Raw genomic sequence first — 24,787 nt, forward strand, 5'->3', positions numbered from 1 at the left:
CGTCACATGCCTTTTACTTTGAAAGTCGCTACCGGAAGTTGTGTGTTTACTGTGCGTTGCTTGACAGTGAAACAAACAGCGCCCATCCCATGCTTTCTGCTTATTCATGCTTCACATGAAAATGGACTTAGTGTGTTTTAAATTAATATTAAACAAGAATGTAAATACAAACAATGATATTAAAGCGTGTAATTAATTATAATAATAATAAATGTAATTATTTATTGTTGCCAGTGTGAATACAAAACTATCTTCCAGTTTATTTCTACATTAATTCTAAACCGCTTGATTTTTTTTTTGTTTTATCAATATAATCTAATGCCATTTCTTAAAATCAAACTAGTCTAGATTTTTAAAAAGTATTTTCTTTGCCTGACAAGCTCTTACCACTGCTATTAAATAAAGTTTTAGCTAATCTCCCAGGCCCCCTTCAACTTATTTTCCCTCCAAACTTGACACCATGTGAGCGCACTGAGATTAACCTAAAGTACATGCTGCTTGCCGGGAAATGGTCACCACCCTCCAGCCCCCCGGTCTATTTTGGTTTCATATCTCTGATGGGAGGACGACAGGTGTGGCCTGCATCACACTGAGCACTGCCTGGCACAGCATCACAACACACGTCTCTGCAGGGTCCAGTTATTTAGGTCAGAGTCGGGGCCCCTCTGGGATTGGAGTTCAGAGGTTCATTGCAGACTACTGCGCTTGTTAAAGTGAGCATCCAGTGGGAAACGGAGAGATGCTGAGCCCCACAGGCCTCATGGAGAAAGAAATCACTGGTGCCACTTACCAGTTCCAGGCCTGCTCGTGTAGTTGGAGGGCCCTGAAGACCCCACTGTGTGGCAGACGCGCAAGTCTGTGGCCCCACGTCTCCAACCGACCATCTGTGCTTCAGTGACTCATGCACACACTTCAGTTCATGTTCGCCACTGATGCCAGCTACGTCGCCTGCCCGCTCACCTACCAGCTTCCCGCTTTCTATTCTCGGAAGACCCTCCACCCTCTGTGCCACGGACGCGCACACATACTGTGCACACATATCTCTGGTGATCCAAGTAGGCCACAGTCACATGGGATTATGTTAGTATCATGTAAAGAATATCTGTACAGGAAGGCTTGGTCGTTGACACATTGATCCAGGAAGGCAAAATGATCAAGCTGTAAAAAAAAAAATTAGTTAGTAAGTAAGTTAGTTAGTTAATAAAACAGTTTTTTTTTAACTCATGTTACTTAAATTTAAGCTTCATTTACCAGTAATATCTGTATGTAACGGCTTACTGTCACAGTTTCGGTCATTAAGCAACTTAAAATGTGATAAACTTGTTTACACACTATGCATCTGATTTCTTTGCTTCCCATTTTTATTCTATTTTTGGCTGTTTTTGTGCTCATACTGTACAGTCGTCATTTAAATTTCCAGCTGGATCCCATTCCTCTTCTTGCTGTACCGACTTCACCCTGCGGGACCATTAGTTTGCCTCAGTTTCATTCACAAATTGTTCCAAGCCATCAGCACAGGCTCAAAATTCAGCCTGAAAAATGTTTTCTCCAGGGTGCAGTTACACAACCATGTTTTGACATGCCAGCTGTTTAAATGTATTGGTAAATTAAACTGATAGTGCAGTGAAAGGTTTGGGACAAGACTGTTTCCAGCTGGCAAGGCCAACTTCAACAGCAAAATCCTTTCTTGATAGTAATTTGATTGAAGCAGTACAAACAGGAAGTCTTTGAAAAGCACTTTACCATTCTTCAACCGAAAGCAGGCGTTGATTTTTGTTTCAAATGTGGACAAAGCTTAAATGGATACAAGTTTAAAGGAACATTTTAGGAAAACTCTTTGCAAAGAGTTACATAAGAAGATCAATAACATTATCACATCTGATTGGTACATATCAAGCTGGTGAGGGTTAGCTTAGCGTCTCAGCACCTCTGAAGTGAACTAATTAACACATGAGCTCGTTGTTTAATTGGTACAAAAAAACAAAGTGCAATAACAAAGACAGTAACATGTCCGTGGTTTGTAGAAATGTCAACATTTTATTCTGACGGCTGGGTTGATTTATTCCTTTGAGGCTCAAACTAACAACCATTCCATCTTTTATGAATATTAGCATTGAAATAAGTCAAAAATCAACAATTTCCTTTATATTACCTGGTTGCAGACCTAAATAGTATGCTGCGTTGCTTTCAGTTGGTCCATCTGAATAGTGAGAGAGCTGCTTCTAAGGCAGCAGGAATAAAACAGCTGCCTCAACGGTTGCATTACCATTAATCAAGATATGTTGCCAGTGCTCTTTTAAATCTGTCAAATATACAATATGTACTATACAGTGAGCCATAATGTATGTTTGGGGAAGGCTTTTTACTTTAATTGATGGATTTAAAATGTATATTGAAACAAGCTATACACTCTAGGCTGAGGTAGCGCTGTCGTTGTTTGGTGCAGTAGATAACACTTTGTAAAGTCAATCCAGTCGTCTCAGGTTTGTTGTTCCCTGTGTGACTATTGGGACTAACAGAAGCAGCCATAGCCTGCAGTATTCCCCACCCTCTCTGTGACTTTTATTCCCTCTGTCTCTTTGTCTCAGTTCAGGCTTTATTGAAGTAAGACAGAATTGCCAAAGCACACTCCCATGAGTCTCTCCCCCTCCGTCTTTTCCCCTCCCTCTCAATCATGCACTGTCAATTATCCGGTCATGTTTTCACTGCAGCGCTCACTTTTAACAGGCGCTAAAACTTCAGCTGACCTCTTCTGCCTCTCACTGTGTCTTTTTAAGAAGCAATTATCGTGTTAAAACTAAACTTGCCAAGGGAAACGCTCTTACTTCAGTTGTCTAGTGAAGGTGTTCACATGTACAGTAACTTTGGAGACCAGTATGATGACAGGCAGCTCATAAACACAGACTCCCTGCTCAGGGGTGCTGAAAACATAACAGCGTAACAACGACGGGGGTCAGATGTTAAACAGCGACAGTATTTCCTCCTCAGGTCGGACTTCTGTCTGTTCGGTGGCTGAAATTGAACTTCAGGGAATTCAAATAAGTCAATTAAAAGTAAACATCAACTTGTTCAAAACCCGTCTCTCACTTACTGACTTTTTCTTTCTTCACTTCTCTTCTTTCAACTCGCCTCTTTCATCAGCCTCTTAATTCCTCTGTGCTGTGGGGAAAGTTAATTCCAGATTTATAGTAATCCACATAAAAAGCAGAACAAAGACAGAAGAACAAAGATAAAGAGGTCAGGTGAAAATATGGTTGTTAATTAAAACTGTTGGGTGCTAAGCTATTAAGCACAACGGAGCCCCAGAGAGGAGGCTGTCAGCACTTACCCAGCAGCTCCTCAACAACTCCTGTCTACCAATTCATGCTGCACGTTTTTAACTATGATAAACAGTTTGAAGTGTTCCCAGTTAATCAATTATATCAGTAAAGTAGTTGTAAGAAACGAAGGCAAGTGGGTATCATCGAAACACATGACCACAGTAGAAAACCAAATAGTAAGAGAGAATTTCCTCAGTTAGATATAATTGAAACCTGAAGTGGTTATGTACAGTCGGACATAAAGTAAAAAGAGATAATGTAAGACATTAAACAAAGAATTGGGAGTGTTTTAGGTTTAACATCTTTAGTTAAAGTATAACATCATTAAATCGTAAAACAAAAAAGAATACTGTGCTGTTGTTTTTCTCTTGAATATTTGCAGTCAGATACATAATTCATTTTTGATTTTTTTCAAATCTGACGTGTCACCACTAGAGGGAGCTCCACCCCCACTTCTAGAATAAATCCAGCTTGCCTTCTGATGTCTCTCCACAGCAGTGGGTCTCAGTATTTGGGGCAACGCACAAGTTTTATCTTGTGGTTTCGCCGTCAGACATTATTTTTAGGCACCTCGTGTCTTATCAACACTCCCAGCGTGTTTCTGTGTTTGTCTGAAGGGCATAAAAAGACAGATAAAGAGGAAAAAGAGAGGGGAAATGAGTGATGAGTGTGTGAGATACTTTGCCCCATGACACTCTTGCTTTGCTTGATGTATATGTGCCTGAGAGACACGGAGATCAAACGATGAGGACGTTGCGCAGGAATGCTCCTTTGAGCTCCGTCAATCCCTCCTGCCATGTCAGTTCCTCAGACACACACACGCACACTCAAACACACACCCATGGATAGTTCTGTTTCCTGCTTCAGCATTAATTACAGGGACAGATAAAGCCCTGCCTTAGCAACGTATGCCAATGCATGTGAAATCCACCTGTGTGTCAGCAGATCAAGGCTGCTCTCCTCTAAGGTGGAATTATTATTCAAAGGGGGGGATGTAAATTAAACAGCACTCTGGTGTCATCTGTCTCTCCGATTCTCTCTGTTGCTCTCCGTCTCACACACACCTGCACAATGCTGTCATTCCACACGCTTTGATGGTGCAGGTAGGTGTGTTTGACAGGAAGCGAGGGCTCGGTCGAGGCATGTGGTGACACACCAGCGCGCACGCACACACACACACACGGAATAGAGCGGTGAAGTTGCTTTTTGTGGATGTGGGTGTGTTCGCATGTACGGGACTGTACGGTGTCAGAGTGTCTGTGTGTGGCTTCCCCGTTTGCAGCTGCCGGATCAAGCCCGAACTGGGAGCTAGATGTGGGTAAACTGTGATTTGGCTATCTCTCTTCCTGGAGGAGATAAATCCTCGCCATGCTGGTGTGTCAACCACTCAGTAATTACTTCATCCTGTCACGACTGTCTGAGAATGCGAGCCAGTGGGAACTTGCACTGTCGCTCTTTCACTGACACGAAGTGGAAAAAACACTCAGCATCTCTTTCATACGGCTCAGTGTCAGCTTTAAGGGTGTTAGTCAGCAGACGAGCAGATGCTGAGAAATTGAATTTAGTTCAAAAGCTTCGCATCTGCGCAATTTTTTTTTTAACTACCTGTTATTCCAGCTTGAACAGTTTAATTTATCAGGACATGCTTCGAGAATCCTCCACTGGAAATCTAATTCTTGCATGTCCGATGTCAGATTTGATTTGATGCAAAACATGTTCAGGAAGGGAGCAAATTCTTGGCTTGCAATCTGAAATCTTTCACTAGATGTCATCATAGCCTCAGCTGCTTTGAAGCACTCGGATTTGTGCATTCTGGTCCGACCTGTGGGTGTTGAATATGGCCCAAATAACATGCAACACGACTCTGATGCAACATGAGCCTCGGTAACCTATGCAGATGAATCGCACCTGTAGGCACTTGCTGAATATTTCTGCAGAAATTGCTATATGATAGTATCAATCATACGTAATTGTTGTGCATATCCGTGACCTGAATCAAGACTGATTTCCTGCCTGGACATGCTTTAAACCAAAGCAGAATAAAAGCCAATTGGATAAATGTGCATCTGCAGGACTTGAAGCTTTTTTCCTCAGTGGCTGTTAGGTGTTTAGGTTTGCTTACGACTTAATTGGGCCCAGTTTGTGATGGCCTGGAATGCTTTGATTATAGCCATTCAGGGAGGAAGAGTGGCGTTTGGATTTCTTTTGACACAGGAAGTCCAAGCACGAGAATGTCATTCATTCCTCTCCCTCCTGAAACAAGAACAGGAGAAGAAGAGAGGGGCGCAGGGAGGAGCTGACAGGGCTACGGCAAACACAAAGAATGGCTGCGGCAGCGGACCCCTGCTGGTCCCCCACTCTGCAGCCAGAACACCAGTTTACTGCTAAAAAGGAATGTAATTTACTTTGAGGATTACTTTCCCAAATGTGGAGATGTAAACAGCACATTTGGCGTGTCTGATCGAGTGGCCAGGGGGGCTGCTCTGTCAGGTAGGGGCTGTCCCACTCCTCCCTTCTTGCTCTTCCTGTCTGTGTTTTGGCATCAGAGGGAGCAAAGGAAAAGCAAAGCCCCGAAAGGATTTCCTCAGTGTTGACTGTGGATGATCCTCATGGCTCCTGCATGCTAAAGCTGGGCAAGGCAGGGCCCGCAAACCCAAAGCCCCGGGTGAATGAAAAACACCGGAGGAGTTAAATCTCCTCCTTTAAAAGATGGAAAAACAAACTTTTTTGCTCTCCTCTCTTGAGAGAATATTGAAAGTTTTGAGACTTTACTTGACAGCTAAATTGTGTGGTGGAGAGTTCATGTTGCTTTCACTGTTCAGGAGGGGAGGGAGTATGTTGGAGCGACTCTGAGGAATGGTGCATGGCTGTAAGTGGGTGGTTTGGGCTGTGCAGTGTGGGAGGCCAGGCCCCAGTGCAAATTAAAGACTTCTCTGTGAAAGTCCCAGACTCGGCTACAGTAATATGTGTGTGTGTGTGACTGAGCCTGTGTGCAAGCGGCCGGCGGGGGAAAGAGAGACCCAGCCCTCCCTCTTTTATTTTTTTTTTTAACCAGTCATTAAAAATAAGCCACAACTCAGCCCCGGTACACACTGAGAGACAGCGAGAGGGAGAGAAAGAATGCATCTCCTCTTTCTCCTCCCTTTCTTTGAGCTTTGCTGCTTCACTAACCAAGTAAAACGGGGAGGAAAAGGGGAGGAGGTTGCGTTCAAGGAGGGGGGCAACTGATCGCACTCAGAGGTTTTTTAAGACGCACACTCATACCCCTCCCCCGTGTTAAAGAGTAGTTTTTTTTCTGTCCAGGAGGGGAGAGAGAGAAAGAGATGAATGGGGAAAGGAATGCAGGAGACAAACGAGAGCTCTCGGCAGGAGAGTGGGAATGTTGGAGAGACCATTGTTTCCTCCCCCCTCCGCGAGATTGTGCAGGGAGTGGATGTAAACGAAGTGAAGGAAGAGGGGTGTGAAAAGTCACACCTGAGAGACAAGACTGGAGCATCTGCCCAGATGTTCATATCTGACTCCCATGCATGCCGCGTGCACTGCTACTCTGGACACACACAGATGCACATACATGCAAGCCAGTGCCTATAGCTGCCATCTCGTCTTTCCCTCCGCCCCCTCCACCCCTTCAACAGGATGTATAGGGTCAGAGGGTCAGGACTGGAAACCACAAAAGACAGTATGCGTCAGTAGCCTGGTTCTTGTTCCAAACCCCCCTCCCCTAAGCCCCTCTTGTACCTCCTACCTTTCTGTCTCCCCCTCTTTTTTTTTTTTTTCCTCTCTCTAACTTTCCGTCTCCCCCCTGTTCCTCCTCCTCTCATATAGGAGACGCGGAAGGGCCCTACGTTTGGTTTTGGGCCCAGATGGCTTTAGCATGCCTCTGGCGGTGGATTAAGCCGCCAGTGTCTCCTTTCGCCTCCATGTGCAAGTGGTCAGGACAAAGAACGTCAAACAGGGGGGAAGGAATGCGAGGAAAGCTTAAAAAAAAGAAAAACTCCAGCACTGTGAAACAACAGCAGACGCTGATGTTTCACGGCATTCCTGGAAGAGTAAACTCTTGTAAAAAAGTTTTCCCTTTTACTTTTCGTGCCCAGTCATTTTATGAATCAGGTCGTGACTGTTTTGGGAGTTGAGTGCTTGTTGCACGCAAAGCAGGGGAAAGAAGAAGAAGTGAACTTTTGACCACATTCTGCCGCATTTATATGTAAATAGCAGCTGCAGCAAGCAGTGATCCTTCATGTAATGACATGACATCGGCATTGTGTTTCAGCCCTCTCAGTTAAGGCTGGTTCCTGTGTTTTTGTGTGTGTGTGTGTGTGTGGCTCTTGTTTTTTTGTCTGTCTCGCTGTGTGTCCAGTACTCCCCAGGCTTGCGGTTATGTTTTCCTCTAATACACTTTCAGTTCTTGTGGACAGTCTGTCATGTTTTATCAGGAAGCTGTGTTCAGCACTCGGAGACTGTGTGGTGGCAACATTGTTGTGTTGTTGTGGGGTATTTTTAGCTGAGCAGACGCTGGCCTAAGTGGAGTGAATTATCCACTTAGCAACACAAAATGCCACCGTCCTCTCTTCTTCTTTTAATCTATCTTTATCTCTGTTTGCTTGCCTTTTTTGAAATTTATGTAGACCCAGTCACCAGTTTCATATGATGACTAACTGATCTCCTGCGGCTATGTGATTCTGTTTTTGGGTATGCCATGACTTGTCAAAGTTGCCCATGCTGTCATTGCCGGCACATGCGATGTGTCACTGCTCTCACACACACACACACACACACAGCGAGCCGGTCTACTCTTAAACTCTCAGTAGTGAGTCGGTGAGCAACGCGGTGGGAAATGAGTGCGGTGAAAGCATGCGTGAGATGTGTGGGTGTGTTAGCTTTAGCGTTAGCGCTAATGCTCCAGGTTTATGCCCCGCGAAGCAGCTGGAATGTACAGGAACTGAAGGAAACAGCGTGGCAAACTCATCCCCCTCTCCTCTCCTCCCTTTTCTGACTTCTTCCTATTATCCTTTCTTTATCTCTCTCCCTCTATTTGTTCACTGACTGTGCTCTCTCTTTCAACCCCCTGCAGGCAGGTCTTTTGGACAGAAACAAAAGACTGATGTGCCTCTTCATGTGGTTGCGGACTAGTCAGGGTAAAAAAGCTCTCGCCAAGGAGCAGCTTAGAACAATGGAAACGGCCTGGAGCCGTCACAGGGCAGGTCTAATAAGAAAACCCCCTTCATGTAAGAAAAGTCTTCAGGAGATTAGCTCACATGCTTCAGTACTGTACAGAGAGGAACTTTGAGATTACATATTTACACCAAATCCTGGATGATTATACCCGACAGCGCAGCAAATGTCATCCAGCTGCTATTTACAGTCTTGATGCTGACAATTACACTGCTGTCAGAGTAAATGTTAGTTATTTTGGAGATTTCAGAGGGATATGAAACAATCGGTTGCATATTTTAAGACATAGGTGAACTTAAAAACAGCGGCAGTAGACATCTTGAATAAAAAATTAAAACGAATGCGATCACTGTTTGTGAAAATGAGCTCTCGATTATTTATCTCCCCGCCCCATGTCCGTTTCTCAGCATGTCTCTCCCTGCCTGTCACTGATTGACAGGGCGAGGAGAGTGTCAGGCCATAAAAGAGGTATGCAGGCAGGTAACCAGGCTCTCTATTTGAACTTGAAGCACAGGAAAGTGGGTTAAGTGAAGTGAATCTATTCCCTAACAGGCAGCAGCTGCCTGCCAGATTTAGCCGTGGCTGACAGTTGTAAACACACTCTTATCTAGTCATTCAGCAGACACAGGCCTGCCAGAGCAGCTACCCACTGTTGACACGGGTTTCTGTCAAAAAGGGGCACACTGAGCACACGGCTTTGTTGATAGCACTGTTGGTCCGGGGACACCGGAGGCATATTTAACAAATGTTCGGCGCTGATATGCGTGCTTATGTTTGACTCAAGTAAAAAACAATTTTAATGCTGCAGCAGTTGGCGCAGGATGTTTACAAAATCTGGTACGGTTTGCACTGAAAAGTCCGTCCACGACAAGCACTCACACATGCTAAATAAACTTCTTATAAAAGGCACTCACACACAGGCAAACACAGTGAGCTATTGTGTCTGAGAGAGTTCAGGCATCTGGAGAGCAGAAACCCTCTCCGGTGACCTCTGACCTCTGGTGGCTGAGAGTTGTAGACTGACATGAGGGTCTCTGGAAGGCTTTCAGGTGAGTCAGAGGACTTTAGAGAACCATTGTGTATACTCTGTGTGCTGGCTTTGTTGCGTCTCTGCAGTATTAGCTGATTAGCAGCGATAAGTGGTGAGCAACAAACACATCATAACACGTAATAACTCGCTGCTTGTTGTCTCCTTTCTCATTTGTTTACAGTAGCCGACTGGAGGTTGAGTCATTCAGGATGTGCCTTGTATTACTGCATTGTTGTTCTGAGCAGCAGTGTAACTTCACATGGTGTGAACCTCTCAGGTTATTGTCATCTCATGACCCAGTGACAAGCTTTTCTGACAAACTGGTTGGTGGAGTTCAGTGTTCAGCTGCACAAAGCCGACGCTGCAGGGCTAGGAACATTATTAGATATTCATTTGCAACACGGTGGCACCCAGTTGCTCTCCCCTACGCTGCTATCCTCTTGTTTGTTTGCTTTTGACGTTACGCTCGCCGCCGTGCCTGCTTTTGTTTTCTCGTTGGCTGGCGTCGAGGTGAGTGTCAGTGCAGCTGCAGCGTACCCTGTCAAGGTAAACAAACGGCCAACAGAAGCTCCCCTCTGCTTGTTGCTGGTGAAACGCCAAGCCTCCCGGCAAATTTCATGTTGCTCTGCGTGGCCATGGTGACGCTATCACAAAGGACTCCAGCTGGTTCTGTGTGTGTGTGTGTGTGTGTGTGTGTATGGCAGAGAGAGAGAGAGAGAGAGAGAGAGAGACGGACAAATGGACAGAGAGCGAGCAGACGGAGCCAGGCAGTAACTCTCTGATTTACCCTCCTCCCTCTCCTCCTCAGTCTTGTTCTTGCTCCTCTTCCCTGTTCACTATTCTCTGCCCTCTCCCCTCTGGCAGACCCTCATCCCAAACACAGTGCAGCTGGGCTCAGCTGTCAATGTTCCCCCATACTGACCGCCCCCTTTCCGGGCCTTTGTATTTGTTTGGTTGGGTGGTGGATTTGCCCTTGGCCCCCGCGCGGGGGAGCCCGTTCCTGTTAGCTAGCCCTCTTAAACCAAACCGTCTGCTCTTTGAAGTGGCCTATCACAGATACACAGATTGGAGATTACAAGGCAGCTGCCTGCCTTCAATCTGTCCGGTAACATGAACACGATGATTAAATAAAGGAAACGGCATACACCTATGCAGACACACAAATGGGACAGTGATCAGCAGAGCCAAAAAAAAGAGGTGGCGAGCAAGTCTGTTTTTTGTTCTGGAGGCTGCAGAAATGAATGGAGACTTTGCTTTGTCTCAGGGGAGGGAAGAGGCCTTTCTTTGATATTATCAAGCCCAGAGGTGGGGGGAGTGCTCCGCCAAGAAGAACTGCTATTCACACCAACTTGTCGGCATGGGACTTTTGAAGCATTTGTCAAAAGAGGGATTTGGCAGAGGGCCACTAGAGTTTTGTCATTCACAAACTCTTCTCTTTGGGTTGACAATGCTCGCAGCGGGCTGTACCTACCTCTGTGAGGGAGAGGAGATGAAATTCCACAGTTGCACTTCCATTAAGTGAGCAAGTTCTTCCTGAGAGAACTTGATTGATGTCTGTCTTTTATGTCATCAAAGCTCCGCCGACCTGATATCACGAAGTGACAGAAAAACTTTTCTGTGTGCTCGTCAGTGTTTATCTCTTGGAAAGAGCTTTCCACATTCTTCCTTAAGGGTCTGATGGAATCCTGCGTCACATTCCTACTTCACCCTGTCCTTGACTGTCGGTGTGCGTGGGAGGTCCAGGGTAGTGTAGCTGTCTAATGCTTTCATGGCTGCCGGAGGATCGAGCCTTCTTATCAATTTCTGTGGAAACTGGAAACTTGGCCTCCGTCTTATCAGGACATATGTTTCAGCTTTCTCCTCACTATTATCAGACAGGAAATAATTTCTGTAAAAGTATTTGAACATAGGAACACAAATCAATTTATTTTAAGAGTGCAATATGTAAGATTTTTAGCTGGAAACATTCAAAAAGAGGTATCTATTGAAGTTAGCATGCTAACCAGCTAGCCCAGCATATCCTGGTCCAAAGTTCCCAGTTTAGCGTTGGAGGCACCCACACATCTTTAAAGATGTGCTATCAAACATTTAAAGGTGCAGTTTGTAAGAATTGGCCACCTGTCAAATCCATACTCGAACTACATAGGTGCCAGCATATCACCGGATAACAGCTAATTACTGCTAGCTGTCGCTGCTGTTCGCTAGTTAGCTCAGTTAGCTGTGCAGCTAGCAGTCCGGACCGTGAGCTCGGAGCACTGAGTGAGCGTCGGTGCTTCCACTGCTCGCTAGGAGCTTTGGGCCTGGATATGCCTGGCTAGCTGGTTAGCATGCTAACTTCAGTAGATATCTCTGCAACACAATACATACAGATCACAATGTCAAAACTGTTATTTCTTCACATTCTGTGGATAATTTTGTCAAATTTTTGAATGTTTTCACATATGCAGGCCCCTATGTGTTTTGAGTATGGATTAGACATACTTACATATTCCACCTTTTACATGTGTGATGACACATCTTTACACGCACTTGCGACCTGGTCACATGGATGGCTTGGGCCGGGTCGCTGTGGACGGAGAGCATATCAGTGGCAGGAAGTCTGCGGTCTCCCTTGATGTGGAGAGGCTGAAACTTGAAGCTGGGTCACGTCAGTGTTATTTGTGTGCCTCTGTGCCTGCGTGTGCCTGTGTGCGTGGGCTCGCTCCGACTCCTGAGTGTGTTTACTTAACCTGTCTCGGCATTCAAAACCCCCTGTCATTCTCTCCTGCGCGTCTGGCTCTCGCAGTGACAGCTAGGTGGGACACGGCACGTCGTCTCCTGTTTCATACAGCGCGTTATTGAGTGGATGAAAACCCTCTGTTCTTTAACCCTTCTCTGGGCCTGAGAGGGGCGCGCACACACACACATATACAGTCATCCAACATGACTTTTAGATGACTTCAGGGGATAGAAGCTCTGAAAGGGGCTGACATTCTATCCTTTGAACCTCCACGACTGATAGGGGCAGGACCTCACCCTCTCCCTCTGTGTGAGTGCATGTGTGTGTTCACTGTTCATTTTTTTTGTTCTCTTGTGGGTCTGTACTCGGTGACCTTTTTCCGAAGATTAGCCCTGGATGTCGATCATATTCCCCAGACATCTGTGAAAAGTCGAGACAGCGCTGCATATCGTGGCACGCTCAGACGATTCAACCTGAGGTGACTTTGTAATCAGTCATTCTTGAATGTACAGTGTCTTCTCTAAAAAGAAATCTGCATGACATTCAGCCGTAGAAGGAAATACAGTAAGTCATCTTCTTTTGTCTTTGTTGTGGTTTGTAACCCCACCATCAAAGACACTCGTATTAGCAGCCGTGATCTAATCTCAAAGCAGCATTCATCACGTCTGAGGACTTTCCAGCTTGTCAAAACCTGACTGAAATCTCGTCTGGGATCATCCAATCACTGCTGGCGAGGCAGGAGGGAAGGGTTGGGTGGAGTGTGGCTGATGACTCTGACAAACCAAAAGGATGAAGTCAGCCCTCTGTTCACCTCCAGTATGTTAAAGCCTCTTCTGCGGCTGTCAGTGAGATGGCAAGACACAAAGCAAACAACATCCGGCCCTAATAGTTTTAGACATGGCTGCTCGTGCTGGGTGTGGCTGGCAACAGTTGTCTGCCGCACACAGAGCAGCGATCTCTCTGTGGTAGTATGTTTGTCTTTTGTAGGGATTAAAGGGATCCAGGAAACCCACTGTCCTAGTTTTGCTGCAGAGCAGGGAGAGAGAGCGACCTAGTTTTGATGATAGCACCAGGCCAGGAAGGAGATTCCAAGGCATAATGTAGTTAGGTGGTGGCTGTTCTTGTCTTTCTTCGGACAGGCTATGCTTTGCGGTCTGTTGGCGTGTTTTCTATACAGTCTGAGTCAGTGTGTGTGAGCGGCTCCATTGTCTGTGCAGAACCTGTAGCTGTAACCCGAGAGGGAGAGAGCACACTGCGAGAAAGCAGGCGACTGTTACTAAGCAGTACTATGATGCTTTTTATTATCTATTTGCTTGGATTTAATATAAAGCCTTTGGAGTGTAATGAGCTCTCTGTCTTATATCTGCAGTATAATTTAGCTTCTGTGCATTATCATAAATATAATTTAACTTCCGTGCAATTATGTGTGCAAACAACAACAAGGCACACGAGCACGCAGGGCTATATTCGGCACCATCAAATTGTCCTGGATGTGTACAGTAAGTGCGTGAAGAGCTTAAGCATCTAGATCAGTGGGTCAAGTGGCTGACACGTTAATCCTATTACTAGACGAGGCCCTGATTTGTTAAAGTTGGCCCTAATCTACTGTCCATTTTGACTCCAACGCAGGGACCTAAGACCTCTGGGTAAACTGTCAGGGTGTCAGCTGTCACCGAAGTCCTTTTCCCGCTCTGATGTAGATTTTATATTCTTTCTGTATTAGTTATGCTTTTTGATTACAATATTTCAATCCACTCTCGTCATCAACGTTTAATCTATGTTGCATAACATGCATGCATGCTGGATTTTCACTTTGTCATTCACAAATATCCACTGCAGTGCTGGTATTGCTTGATATTGTATGTTCAGTATCTAGTAGTAACATCTATGTAGTCAGGGTTTCTTAAAATGTATTCCAATACAGTTACTAATTACCTGTTAAAACATGTCATCAGTAACTTAATCCACGTGTCACACTATTAAAGTAATGTGACTTGATTACTTTTGGTTTACCTCAAGACAAGAGAAAATGAATATCAAGACCAGACTGTGTGAGACTGCGTGTCATGTGTGCACATTTGCATGTTTACAGACTAGTAATCATTCTTTTTTTAAATTGTAATCCTGTTACTAATCTCTTACTTAACTAAATATATCTGTAATCTGATTACATCTTTTTTTTCTGTAACTTTAAGGAAATACAGTTACCTTATTTGTATTCTAATTACGGAATGCAGACATTAGCGTTAGCGGCATTTGCGTTAGCTAGCTAGCATTGGCAATGATAACTACGACAAACTGGCGACTACTTGAGGCGGCAGATGATTTGAACAACGGTGTTGTGACGTGATTGAATGATAGAGGGAGGTGGAACGCCACATTTAGTGGCTGAATGTTATTAGTAACACAGAGGCAGAGATATCCTGACTTCCAGTCTCGAGTATGGATCTAATTTCAAAAGCACTTTATCATACATTTCTCATAATGCAACACGACCAAGCCTCCTAAATGCCCAGGTCTCTCAATCCCCACACCTCCGGTTAGTAATAGGGTTTATGTCATACATTTGCAAGATTAAATAACCTTGATGACATCACTATGAAATCACCTGGGTTACCAGCTCATGATTTCAAAGAGCCACAGAAGAAAATACAAAAAAAATAGACAAATGCTTTCACATGCTCGATAGTGCTCCTTGTGACCAGTGAGCTGAACTGAATATGTAAAATTGGTGGACTGCTCCTTTAAAGTTTCAGTGTATCTGTTCTGAATGATTAATAGCTTTTCTTAAAAAATTCATGCCTGCATGTGTCATCATTTATTGCCTCTCTGTCTCCTCCCTGCAGTGTCATCATGCATCACCACCTACAAGAAGACACCTCCCCCCGTCCCACCACGGACCACCCCGTCCAAACCCTTCATATCCATCACGGCCCAGAGCAGCACCGAGTCCGCCCAGGATGCCTACATGGACGGCGGCAACGGCCCGCGGACGGGCATCAGCTCCCAGCCGGGCCTGTCCAACTCCACAGAGAGCATCGACAGCATGAAGGCCCTGACGGCAGCCATAGAGGCGGCTAACGCTCAGGTGCACGGCCCCGCCAGCCAGCACGTCACCAACAGCACCATCACCATCACTGCCACCGCCACCACCTCTGCCGTCGCGCACGTCTCCGCGGACAGCAAGGCGCAGAGGGAAGCGCTCCGCAAGTGCCTCTCCATAGGGATCCAGGTTGGTGGAGGACCCACCGGATGGTGAAGTTCTAAAATAAACCTCTGGCAAGCAGTTTGACAGTTTGTACTCCTCCTCTTAGGTGGACCCAGAGGAAGGAGGGCCGACAGAGGAGCAGTCCAAATTCCAGTCGATAGGAATTCAGGTGGAGGATGAGCGATGGTGAGTAGAAGGAGGTTGTGGAGAGGAAGTGACACTATATAAGTCTGATGGGAGGGACGAGGCAGCGATAGCATGAACAGGAAGAGGACTTGTTGAAACAGAGGGAGGTTTGTAGTGTGCAGCGCAAGCTTTTGCCCCCCTGCGCTGGCTTCCCCGCAGCAGCTGTCCCCAGTTCAGGGGAGGTTGGCGTCAGAGCCCCCTCAGCCAGGGGCCCCAAGTGACAGCTGGGCCAGAGGATGTGGTGCAGGGAGCTGGGAAGGTGGAGGGGGTGAGTTGACAGCCATCTGTTGCTCCAGTCATTGTGATTCAGGCTACTTTGAGGCTGTGTTTGTGTGTGTGGGAGGGAGGGAGGGAGGGAGGGAGGGAGAAAAGGGGAGGGAGTTTTATTGGGTTTGTTTAGTTCTGAGCGCACTGAGAGACTGCTGTGCTGTCAGCCACAGCCTCTCATTCTGCAACATGTTCCCAGTTTGAGGAGAAGCAGCCTAGTGTGCATGCTGTTTCATTAGCTCACATCACAGCGACTCATCGAGGCCTCTGGTGGGACACGCAGGCATTTATGGTTTCTTTGTCTGCTTTCGTTCACCCTCTCAGAACAGTGACCTTCTGCTTGGTGAGAGAAGTTGACAAATGTGGCCACGGTGCTGGTTTCTTGCTGTAGCCAAGGCATGTATCAGGAATTCAAGGAGACATCACCTTTAATCAAAGGTCACAGTGAGGTCTGGGTCCAGCACACTTCCACAGTGTCAGGGAATGTGAGGGGCTTTCTGAAAGGGGAGGTCTCAGCTGACTGACCAGGCTCTGAGTTTCCCGGGTTGCCAAGCCAAATATTAACTCATCCAGACACCTTCTAGTCTGCTGAGTCTTGGATGTTAGGCAGCGCAGCTCCGTGCATTTCTCTGGTTAATGTTTAGAGTAGGTGGGGGGGGTTGGGGGGATTTTTGTTGGTGCGTTTGATTGTTTACCTGTTGGCATGCATCTGTGTGTGTTGGTTCATGCATGTGTGTGTGTGTGTGTGTGTGTGGACCTGGGAGGTCTGGGCATGCTGCCCCCTACATTAGATTCCCAGACAGTGAGAGTGCCAAACTCCTCCGGCCTCGCTCCACTGCTCAAACTCCCTTATTTGTGTCTGTGTGTGTGTGAGAGAGAGAGAGAGAGTCTGTGTGTTTATGTGCAGCAGTCGCAGGTCATAACCTCACCTTGCTGTTTGAACTGGGATTAGCTGAGAGGGAGTGGGAGAGAGCTGGAAAAGAGATGAACACAACAAACAACATGCGTGCCTGTACACGGACTTCTCTCTGTACTGAAGTGTGGGACTTAATGCAGATTTTCTTTGAGTCACGTATCATATTTTATCCCTCAAAGGTTTATAGAAGTCAACTTTTTGAGCATTTGAATTAAATTATGCTCGTTGTTACAAACCCTTTTCTATATGATTGTGCATTTGTAAGATTTTGTAAACTGCAAGTATCTGATCATACACATCCATTAATCAGTCATTCAATTAAACTTTTTTTATAGCAACTTTAAAACAGGCCCAGTTCAAAGCAGTTCAAAATGCTCTACAGTCCGGACTTCTAGCTGCACGGCTAACTAAGCTAACTGACAAATGGCAGCTACAGTTAGCAGCAGCTAGAGGTTAATCTGGCGATATGCCGCCCCCCCTACTGCCCCTTTAAACATTCAAAAATGAACACAATTATCAAGAGTTAAGTCAAAGATTGTCTTAGCGATATCTGCTGAAGTTGGCATGCTAACCAGCTAGCCCCGGGCCTTTACGCCTTTCTCCCAGCGGTCCAAAGCTCCTATGCCTGCGGTGTAAACACCAACACTCCCCCAGTAGTCCGGCTAGCTGCATGGCTAACTGAGCTAAGAAGCTAACAATAGCTACAGTCAAGGATGTATATTTAAAATACAGTTAGCAGCAGTTAGCAGTTACAAGGCTGCCCTCGCAGTGACAGGCTGCCCCTATTTGTTGGGAGAATTAATTTAATAGGTGGCCAAATCATACGGCACCTTTTAAAACGTTGATTAAACAAAATAGAAAAATAATGATACATTTAAAAAAAAAGTAAAAGAATAGTGCAAAGAGTAAACTATGATATGCAAATGAGATAAATTTGATGATGATTTGATTTGCCAGTTTAGGGTCTGGGGTTGGTGGTCAGCAGATGGCTTTGCAGTCACAAGAGGAAGTGGAGCATTGCTCATGGTCGTAGTGACTAAACCACACGCACAACCATCTTGAAAAGTAAGGGACAGCTAGACCTCCCTGTCTTTTTGTTTTTGTCCTAACTGTCTGAAGGTTTGTCATTACTGGCACAAGACAAACAAACAGGAGTCCTCAGGTGCATGTGGAACATTTGAATGTCAATTTGTGGCGCATCCTTGTGTCCTGGCGCTTCTTTCTATATCCAAATAAGACATCAGGCGGATTTTTGTTTGTAGATGCGTCAGTATTTCCTCATGTTTACAGTTGTAACCATGTTCTCTGCAGATGTGAGGAAATTATTAAGATTTATAACAAACACACCTAGAGTTCTTGAGAAAGGAGCAGCATGTGGAATGCAACACTCCACCTCTGTTGTGATTTACAACTTTCTGTCGTGTTCACCACATGAATCTAATAAGAACATGGACTTTCTGCATTTTTTTGCCCTGCATACCTTCCTCATGTTTAATAGCCTCATGTTTAGTTTCTCTTGAAATTCTCTTCCTTGTTCTCTTGCCTCCTGTCTGATCCCTCTCTCTCTCTCTGTCTGGGTTGTGTTTGGCCTTGCCTGTCTCTGCCCCTGCAGGAAGTTGTTAGCAGGCTGATAGAAAGCAGGCTGAGGTCATTAGAACTGAACACCTGCTCGGAGGAGTTACTCTTTAACTGCTCTTCACACACACTCGCACTCGCGGGGTTGCTGGTACGCACACATAAAGCACATACAAGCTGTGTTTGATCTGACCCGAAGCCACTCCCTTGTTCTTGCTCTGTCTTTTTTTTTTTTTTTTTTGGTCTTCACGGAAGAGGAGAGATGAATGAGAAAAAGGGGGAGGTAGAGAGATGAATGGTTAGCGTCGAGGAGGAGTGTGCGTCCGGAGATGGGTCGAGGCAGACGTGATGGAGCTGTGATCGTTTGTGTGTGCCGTGCTGCAGGCAGGTCAAGCCGAGGTTTCATTTGTGAGAGGGCTGGGGGCATGTTTGGACCAATCAGACGGTCTCTTTTTTCTGGCTTGGCAAAGTTATTCCTTCTTACTAATTTGTGACAGCAAAAATAGACAAAAATGTAAAACTACTCATGTCTAACTGTAGGATAAGGCGTGCTTGGGTATGTCAGGATTTAAAAGTTTGCATGTGGGCATACGTAAAAGTTAAAATTTGTACTTTTCTGCTTTATTCCCTCTTTGTTTCCCCTGTTTGTGCTGGCTCTGCTTCCTCGTTAAGTGGCTCACTGAGCAGCGCTCTGGTCCAGTTTTGTCTGTGTTAATAAAAGATGTGCTCTGAGTCGTGTACCACTTTGAGTTGTAATCTTGCAGTGATTAAACTCCCAGCTCCTCCAATAACTGAGAATTTAGCTGGCCAGTGTTTCCCCCCCCGAAAACACCCGCGTCCCTCTGGCGTCCCATTCATTACTGGGGTGGTGAGCTGCTTTATAGAACGTAGCCAAATGTGAGTGTGTGTTTTGATTGAATCTTTGCACATGAGGGTGTGTGTGTCGGCTGCTGCACATAGTGTGGAGGGACTTGGCAAAGGCTGCCCGACAGCGGCACAAAGCCTCTGAGCCAAATACGACATGGCACACCCAGCTGTAGCGAAGAGTCCCAGGTGTGTGTGTGTTTGTGTGCATGCACTGTTTGTGTATGTGCATCAGCCCCAGAGCAGGGCTTGTGATGTGACAGACGATTGTACACTCTGTTGCTCCTGAATGAGCCAGGTGACAAAACACACACACACACAAAAGACGTTCCACACAACAAAAGCTATTCATCACTATCAGTGATGAGATTGCTGTGATCAGTTCAATCTTCTCATACCTGGAGTTCCTCCAAGACCTGTGAGTAAACAATATTATCATAATTAACTGCTAAGAGGAAGACACTAATGTGGTTTTACTACATAATATGAGTAATCAATTCTCTGCTTCCTTTCCCAGTTACCGCAGGATGACACGCTCCAACAGTGTCACCACGGCCGTGCAGGCTGACCTCGACGGCCCCACAGACGCCCCGGAGCTGCCTCCGCGTCACTTCGCCACCATGCCACGCCAGCACTCCCGCGACGCTGCCACTTCTACCGTCAGCATCCAGGGCTCGGGGAACCACTACCACGCTTGTGCCGCCGACGACTACGGGGAGGTGGGCTTCGACCCTTCCATCCTGCCCCCTCCGGACCCCTGGATGGACAGCGTGCCTGAGCCAGAGGTGGCGGATCAGGAGGCTGTCGGACGGTCTGTGTGTCCCCGTGACGGCCGCTGGTTCCTCAAGCTGCTGCAGGCCGAGACAGAGCGTATGGAGGGCTGGTGTCGACAGATGGAGCACGATGAGATGGAGAATGAGCTGCCCGATGAGAGTGAGTTGAGTCAGAGAGCCTTAATGCCAAGATGTGAAGACAAGAAAGTCTGTTATACAATGATATTAGCTCTCCTCTCCTCTCCTCTCTGATTTGGAGTGTGCTGGTATTCATGGTATCAGACCACAATAGCTGCTTGTTCCTGTCTCAGGCCCTCTGGCCTCCACAGACATACCGAGCATACTTATCAATAGGCCGCTGCTGGCTCCAGCCACACATCTGTCCTTTAGACACACTGTATAATGATCTCTCACCCAAACACAGGGAAGAGGTTTGTCTCAGCGCTCCTCCAAGGCAACTATTTGATATCGACGTAACACACGTACACAAGCTGCAGTGCATGTCTGTAAACACACATCTGAATATGTTTTATACACTCACATGCACATACCAGACTGAGCAAACAGGCCTCCGGCAGCAGGCGCTGTAGTTATACCTGTCTTTGCTCCTCAGCTGACTTCATGTCTTACCGAAAAAATGTCATTGCTTATGCAGCCAGCGTGCTGTTTTGGTTCCAGGCAAGAGATTTTCTCACAGAACGTGCAGAACAGGGAGGCCGTCTCAAGGTTACGTTTTCCCAGATCCCACGCTAACATGTGCACACACACACACATGTACACACACATATTGAAGACATTGTGTCTGTAGTACATATTCATTACTCCCCCTCTAGGTTTCTGATCCCATTTTCATGTAGACTAATGTATTCAATGACAGATCTTCTCCATAGGGATATGTGAGTCAATAGGACCAATCATGGGAGTCAGGTTATGCAGCACAACCTTGTTTATCTCGTATATCAGTCTGCCAAACAGGCATTGTGAGAGAAACAAAACAGTTTGTTCCTTTAGTAGCATGTGCTTGATTTTAAAGGTTTTCATTTTGATAAACAACTAAATCATTTATTATGTGCTGGAGGCTCATATAGGGTTTCTATTTTTGGAGGGCATTTCTTTAGATTTAGAATTTCAGCACATTTCAGTATGAATTTGCCTTCCCTGAATGTCTGATGTGTCTCCGAGGCAGAGATAAAAGAGGACTCTAGCGCATCCCTTTCTGTTGCATTACAAACGCAGCCTCCCTGTTAGCGCTGCAACATGCCTGCAGTATGCGGCTCTGTGAGTAATTGCATTGTGAATTGTGCGTGGTGTGTGTGTGCGTGCGTGTGCATGCATGTGCGTCTGTGTCTTTCTGCAGTCCTGGGGAAGATCCGCAGTGCAGTGGGGAGTGCCCAGCTGCTGATGTCCCAGAAGTTCCAGCAGTTCCGGGAGCTGTGTGAGGAGAATCTGGTATGTGTCACCTCATCCTCTGCATGCTCCCCCGGCCCCACCCCCTCCTCCCGACACTGACATCATCCTGCACAAATCATCCTGACAGGCAGGGCCAGCGCTCATTTACTATGCATCTAGTGTAGAGTGTGCATCTGCACACCCTTACTGTCTTTCACATACAAAACAGAGAACCTGCTGTGTGAAAACTAGAGCCTGACAAACAGGGATTTTGAATCCTGATATCAATATACGTACATATTTCTGTACAGAAGCAGCTTTTTAATGCACATATTCACTTTTACTTTTCCATTTGCGTGTCTGAATATTATAAATACCTGTGTTACATAATTTACCCATTGTATAAATACAAGATCCTGTCATTTGGAAACCCTCGTAAATGCCTAAAAAATGATTAATTAACTGGAAAAAATGTAGAAATATAGTGTTAGTTAAGCTGTCTACTACTTATGTTGAATGAAAAATGAGCCAATGACTTGACAGACAGATTGACGAACTGATATTTATTGTAAAAGGTGCAATATGTAAGAATTGGCCACAGTATTTAACTAATGCCGCAGTATGTTTGACTCACTTGAAAGCCAGTTCTGTGATTCACCCAAATAGCTCTGGGACTGAATCATCAGGTAGCAATAGCATATTTCCAAAAATGTGTTGTAAGCGTATTAACATTATGTGTTTGTTCATGTGCACATGTGTGTATGTATGCAATTTTTGTGTATCAGAACCCAAATGCACACCCACGGCCCATCTCCCAGGACCTGGCAGGTTTCTGGGACATGCTCCAGCTGTCTATCGAGAACATTAGCCTGAAGTTTGATGAACTCCACCAACTCAAAGCCAACAACTGGAAACCTCTGACCCCACCAGAAATTCAGGTGCAGACACACATGGCAATTCATTTCAACCCCCGTTTTTACATTTTAAAATTTTGTTTGGGAATGCTTTACTAACCTGCATGCTACTCGCTGTCATTACCTCATAAGATGAAATCTGAAGTCCTAATGATTCACAGTTAAAGCTTTGTTGTAGCATGCACATAATGTGTTGTGTACTGTCATGTTGCCTGCCTGACGTCACCACTTGTATTTGTGTGTTTTGTTCTGTCTTGTTGTTGACAGTGAGCTGCTTTTGAGAAGCTACTCAACCTGCCATGCACCGTTGGGGCCTCTCCACCTCCAATGGTCACTTTTACCTCATGCAAAAGGCCACCACCGTGCTCTCTTACCCCACACAAATGGCTGCCAATGTGAACCATAACCTCATTGAAAAATTGCATGCTCTGACATTATGCCGACAACAGCCACGCCGCTCTCTCTAACCCTTGTGAAGCTGGCTGCAGTTTTGTTGCTCCTTATTGTGTTTTAGCTGCAGCTTGCCATGAGGACTCAGTGGTCTGTCATTAAGACTATTTGTCATTCCTGTCCAGGAGAGAAGGATGCCCCCTCCTGTGCCAAAGAAGCCCCTGAAGGGCCACCCTCCCCTGGCTAGGGATCGCTCGCTGGAGAGCTCTGAGCGCCAGCGTCTGGAGGCTCGCAAACGCCTGCTAGCTGCCAAACGTGCCGCGTCGGTTCGGCAGAGCTCTGCTACCGAGAGCGCAGACAGTATCGAGATCTATATCCCTGAGGCTCAGACCAGACTATGAGACACATGTACCTACACACATGCCCAAAACACTGTCCCATCAACACAATAGCACTGAATGGTAAGCCTTGGGTGCTAACATAACATAGTCACATTTTTTCGCAGACTTCCCAGATCACTGTGGGGGTCAGTCACGATGGAAGTTGTTTGAACAAGAAATGTACATTTGCAGTATTTATTTATTTATTTATCGACCCACCCTCCCCTCATTCCGCTCTCCCTCCCAGCTTTGATGTAGCAGTCCCTCCTCTCCCTGTAACTCCAGCCGCCCCTCACTCTCAAAGACGTAATCCCTTTTTTTTAAAGTGGCCTAATATTACAAAGTAAGCCAGGTGTAGCACAGCAGTGAAGTTTCACGTTAATGTGTTTCAGGTGTCTGAGAAGCAGAGGAAAACAGGGAGGGAGCATGCATGTCAATGTGGAGTATGTGTATGCATATACATGTGTATATACATGCAAACACACACGAGTGATGTATTTTATATGATCAGAGGAGAGAGACCAGACCTATTGACTCACTTTCAATGTTATTTTTATATAGGGAGTTCTTGATTCGTATAATGAGCTCAAACATTGGAAAATAATGGCGAAAAGACCAGACAAGGAAACCATAGTGTCAGTCATTGACACAATTAGCCCTCTGTCTGAAAAAAAGGTCTCTCCAGCAGCAGGAGGCCGGCCCTGTAGGAAAGGTCAAGAGGTCTGATTTTGCTCCCCCAGGTGAGGCAGGAGCAGATCTTAAAGCTCTGCAAAGAGTGCAATTCACTGAAAGAGTCACTGTTTTGAAAAATGCCACAAACCTAATCTGTGCGTGTGAGAGTAAGAGAAAGAGTGTGTGTGTGTGTTTGTGTTATGATTCAGATGTTTAATTTCAAAAGTGCTTCCTATTTTTCTAGGTCTAAAGGGTCCTAGTTGTAATCGAAGATAAAGGTAGCAGTATCAGCAAAACTGTAAACGAACCGCCCATCTCGTCTCATTTTAAAACTGAGCAAACCATGTTTGTACAAAGAACATCCGGTATAATGACATGACATGCATGCTGACACAAGGTAACTGATATTTTTGTCTTTTTCTAAACGATTTAATCCTTTCTCATGTTGCGTTCAAACTCTTCGGTGTTAACAGACGACGCTAAAAATACTGATATTTGGTACAATACAGGTAGTTGTACTCTATTTTATTATGTCATTTTTAGACAAGAGAGGTTTATTGACAGTATTGAGACTAAACGGACTGATAAAGGGACTATTTTCTCCTCACTGTGTGTGCACTATCTCTGCCTCCAAATGAAGCAATTATTTGAAGGTCATACAAGAAGAAAATCCGATTTGTAATATTTTGTATTCATGTTTAATTTATTGATTAGGAGAACAATGACTGTTTCTTGACATTGTGATTATTATTATGCACTGACAACAAGGCCCTTATACTGTGTTTATGTTTTATTTATGTTTTGCATGACAGGCACCTTTTTTTTTTTTGTCTTTTTTCTGTTTCAGTGATCAGCCTTAATTTCTAATATGATAGTCGAGCACAACAGCAGTCTCAGGGGAAGAAGTGTGTGTGCATGTGTGTGTGTGTGTGAGAGAGAGAGAGAGAGAGAGAGAGTGATTGACTGTATGTGACCCATGGCTTTGTCTCTTACTGTATATAACCCCAGCCAC

The 24,787-nt window shown here is 45.5% G+C and overlaps 1 protein-coding gene across 2 annotated transcripts in view; it reads left to right on the top strand.

Annotated features, from left to right (window-relative positions):
- Nucleotides 1–23,911, top strand: part of LOC141014567 (disks large-associated protein 1-like) — a 44,542-nt gene extending 20,631 nt beyond the window's left edge. For both annotated transcript variants that reach the window (XM_073488414.1, XM_073488413.1), the window contains 6 exons: nucleotides 15,088–15,473; nucleotides 15,556–15,635; nucleotides 19,775–20,190; nucleotides 21,388–21,479; nucleotides 22,205–22,357; nucleotides 22,909–23,911. In XM_073488414.1, coding sequence (XP_073344515.1) covers nucleotides 15,088–15,473; nucleotides 15,556–15,635; nucleotides 19,775–20,190; nucleotides 21,388–21,479; nucleotides 22,205–22,357; nucleotides 22,909–23,124 — 1,343 coding nt within the window. In that variant the 3' untranslated portion in view covers nucleotides 23,125–23,911. The remainder of the gene's footprint in view (nucleotides 1–15,087; nucleotides 15,474–15,555; nucleotides 15,636–19,774; nucleotides 20,191–21,387; nucleotides 21,480–22,204; nucleotides 22,358–22,908) is intronic.
- The last annotated feature ends 876 nt before the right edge of the window (nucleotides 23,912–24,787 follow it).

Source organism: Pagrus major, chromosome 19 (genome assembly GCF_040436345.1).
Source record: "Pagrus major chromosome 19, Pma_NU_1.0".
Taxonomy (NCBI): domain Eukaryota; kingdom Metazoa; phylum Chordata; class Actinopteri; order Spariformes; family Sparidae; genus Pagrus; species Pagrus major.